Consider the following 3916-nt stretch of genomic DNA (forward strand, 5'->3'; position numbering starts at 1 on the left):
TGGAACTTTCATTCTGATTATAGATACTTACAAGCATCAGGCATGGTTAAGAGCGCCTAGTTGAAACTATGTACTTCTGATCGAAACTTATTTGGTTGCCGTGGGCTGAGGCAGACAATTTTCTAAAATGATGCATTTTGTCTAAATTGCTACAAGAAAATCTTTTCATAGACAATGCCCTGTTTAACTTTTTTTCTTCACCTTTAATTCCTCTCTGCTTCCAACTGAGTCCAAGTGTTTGTATTAAAACAGCCCTTGGAACTCTGAAGAAATGGACCCATTTCTTTTTAAGCTTTTTTAAGCTGCAGGGTATTTTTTACAGTATACAATACACAGGCTAATGTAATAAATATTTTAATTTCTTAAGGATATTGAACTCTAGTGTCCCTTAGAGGGGACTTTTACAACTTACTGCTACAAATATTGGCACTTAATCATAGAAAAAAAAAATGATATTAAAATAGTTCAAGGATAAAATCCTATGTGGGGTAGTTGTTCTCAAACAGGCCATGATATCATTTATATATAACCTATAAGCTTAAAGAAGTTATGAATCAATATAGTGGCAAGGAAACCTAACATAACAGTTAAGATCAATGATTGTTATTTTTCATTTAGGCCTAGAAACACACTTCCTTTCCTGAATGAACTAATAAGCCCATTTCAAAGAGAAAGAAATGGAAGCCAAAAACAAAGTTGTAAGGCGAGCCTTGCCTGAAGAAACCGGCTTTCCCTTTTCAGATACCAGAAAGGAACTTCTTTGACCAGCAATTCAGTTCAGTTCAGTCGCTCAGTCGTATCCGACCCTTTGCGACCCTATGGACTGCAGCATGGCAGGCTTCCCTGTCCTTCATTATCTCCCGGAGTTTGCTCAAATTCATGTCCCTGGAGTCGGTGATGCCATCCAACCATCTCATCCTCTGCGGCTCATCCTCTGACTAGCAATTCGCACTGCAATATTGGCTTCGATAGCACAGAGAAGCAGAGCCAAGGAGAGACCCGGGGTTTCATAGTGCTGCCTCTGGTGGCGAGAGGAGGTGCTTATACTTCGCACAAGATTCCCCCATCCTCACCCCACCCCCAACGCCGAGTCTCGGGACTGAGGAAGACGAGAGCCGTCTAGAAATTGTGGTGAGGCCAACTCCGCGGCTCCGGACGCAGCACAATGGGCGGGCGTGGGCGCTCAGCGAGTTCCTCTTCTCCAGCCCTTCCTGCCAGTGTTTGCCAAAATGTTTGGGGGTTTGAGGCTGCCAAACTCCCTGAGCTGGGGGAAAAACGATAAACGCTTCTTCCCAGGAGCGATTTTCTTTTCTATTTCTCTGGCCCTTACCAGGGTGTTTGACCTTCGGGCGGACAGCGTTCCCCGTGCCCTGAAGCCAGCTGTGTTCCTGACCCCAGAATAAATCAGGGCTGCCCGCGGGGCCTCGCAGAGCTCCGGACACGTTTCCTGTCGAGGCCTAAGGGAAGCGGTTTGCCGCCGGGACCCTAGAGGGGAGGCTTGGCGGTCGAGGGGACGGGCGGGGGTGGGGTGGGGTTGGGGAGCGGGAAGCGGGGGGAGCCAGCGGTGGGAGGCGGTGCCCGCGCTCCCGGGACATCCCCACGCCCTCGGACGGTACAGACCCAAGCTGGGAGCAGCTGTGGGCGCTGGGCCTGCAAGATGAGGCCGGCGCTCGCCCTGTGCTTCCTCTGGCAGGCGTTCTGGCCCCGGCCCGGCCGTGGCGAGCACCCCACCGCCGACCGCGCGAGCTGCTCGGCCTCGGGGGCCTGCTATAGCCTGCACCACGCTACCTTCAAGCGGCAGGAGGCCCAGGAGGCCTGCAACCTGCGCCACGGGGTGCTCAGCACGGTGCGCGGGGGCGCAGAGGTCCGCGCGGTGCTAGCGCTCCTGCGGGCGGGCCCGGGCCCTGGAGGGGGCTCCAAAGACCTTCTCTTCTGGGTGGCGCTGGAGCGCCGGCGATCCGACTGCACCCTGGAGAATGAGCCTTTGCGGGGTTTCTCCTGGTTGTCCCCCGACGTCGGCGGGTCCGAAAGCGACACGCTGCAGTGGGTGGAGGAGCCCGCACTCTCCTGCACCGTTCGGAGGTGCGCGGGACTCCAGGCCACCGGGGGAATCGAGCCCGCGGGCTGGAAGGAGATGCGATGCCACCAGCGCGCCGACGGCTATCTGTGCAAGTACCAGTTCCAGAGCTTGTGCCCCGCACCGCGCCCCGGGGCCGCTTCGAACTTGAGCTACCGCGCGCCCTTCCAGCTGCACAGCACGGCGCTGGACTTCAGTCCCCCCGGGACGGAGGTGAGTGCGCTTTGCCCTGGGCAGCTCTCCATCACGGCCACCTGCACCGCGGACGAGGTCGGCGCGCGCTGGGAAGGGATATCCTCCGGGGCCGAGCTCTGTCCCTGTCCCGGGAGGTATCTACGGGCTGGCAAGTGCGCTGAGCTCCCTGACTGCCTAGACGACGTGGGAGGCTTTGCTTGCGAGTGCGCTGCGGGTTTCGTGCTGGGGAAAGACGGACGCTCCTGTGTAACCAATGGGGAAGGACAGCCGACCCCTGGAGGGACCCAGGTGCTCAGCTGGCACCCGCCAGCCACTGCAGCCAGCCTCGCGCCGAAGAGAACGTGGTCACCCAGTGTCCAGGAGAGGCCGGGAGAGATACCCAATGCCCCTGGACAAGGCAGTGCAACAGCATCTTTTCCCGAGATCCCTCGGTGGGGAGCACAGAGCACGCTATCTACCCTTCAGATGTCCCCCCAAACAGAGGTAAAGGCGGACGTGAACTCTTCAGGAACAGCCTTTCCCAAGGTTAATGCTACGTCCCCCTCGGACAACCCCCAGGCTTTCGATTCTTCCACCGTGGTCTTCGTACTTGTGAGCATGGCTGTAGTAGTGTTGGTGATACTGACCGTGACAGTGCTGGGGCTTTTCAAACTCTGCTTCCACAAGAGCCCTTCCCCTCAACAAAGAAAGGGGCCTTTGGCCTCGCCGGGCACGGAGGGTGATGCTGAGGCGGCTCCTCTGAGCTCCAGCTCTGCACGTTCCACGGACAATGGGGTGAAGACCGGAGACTGTGGTCTTCGGGACAGAGTAGAGGGAGCCTCGTTGACAGGGTCCTCTCTTGGCTCTGGTGACACATAGGGAAACGGGGGACAGGGAGCGCTCCTTGTGAGTAGTTTTCACGTTTAGTGAAAAGGGAAAAGAGGAACTTATTTGTGCGGCTGACAATTCCTACAGAAATTCTGTCCCCTAAATTCTCTCTATTCCACTGAGGAGCCGGATCTGAACTGAACACTCCTTCCATGAAGATAGAGGAATTGGAAGGTAGTAGAGGGGGGCCAGGATCCTACTAGGGAGAGCTATTTTCTTGTGTTTATTCTGGGGAATTTGGAGAGGTGGTTGAACTTTTTATGACATGGGAAGTGAATAAAGTTTTTTTTTTTTTTTTTTTTACCAAAATGGAAAGGAAACCTTCTGTTTACATTGTACGGGCTGGGAGTATATTGGTTTGAAATTCCTAGGCAAAAAATAAAGTATTGTTGATAACCCAGATTCAAATATCATTGGTTTCCCAGAGGAGTAATTATTCAGGAAGACCAGCAGAGGGGCATGCTGGGAATAGCAGCAAGAGTGCCTCCTGCTTTTAAAACAGGAAGGAGAAAGTGCTTGTAAAGAGGAGTAGATCTTTAAGAACTTTTTCCTTGGTTCTTTTATGCTTTATTTTCAAAGTCATTGTTACTTGCGTACTCTGCTATAAATCCAAACTGTAGCGTTGCCAGAGTGCTGGCTCTAGAAGCAAATTATAGTTGACCACCAATTCAAGTGTTTACTGAGTGTCCTTGCTCAAGGAAACACATGATTTGTGTTTCCCTCTTCCATTTTTTGTGCTCCTCTGTGTAATACCTCCTCAACCAAATAGACCTTTCC

The 3916-nt window shown here is 53.3% G+C and overlaps 1 protein-coding gene across 1 annotated transcript; it reads left to right on the top strand.

The window, feature by feature from the left end:
* Positions 1-1532: 1532 nt before the first annotated feature.
* On the top strand, positions 1533-3552 carry CLEC14A (C-type lectin domain containing 14A). Its single transcript, XM_006059552.4, has one exon. It carries the CDS (start codon positions 1658-1660, stop codon positions 3128-3130), a length of 1473 nt encoding a protein of 490 aa, XP_006059614.3. The 5' UTR covers positions 1533-1657; the 3' UTR covers positions 3131-3552.
* The last annotated feature ends 364 nt before the right edge of the window (positions 3553-3916 follow it).

This window comes from Bubalus bubalis, chromosome 20, assembly GCF_019923935.1.
Source record: "Bubalus bubalis isolate 160015118507 breed Murrah chromosome 20, NDDB_SH_1, whole genome shotgun sequence".
Lineage (NCBI taxonomy): Eukaryota > Metazoa > Chordata > Mammalia > Artiodactyla > Bovidae > Bubalus > Bubalus bubalis.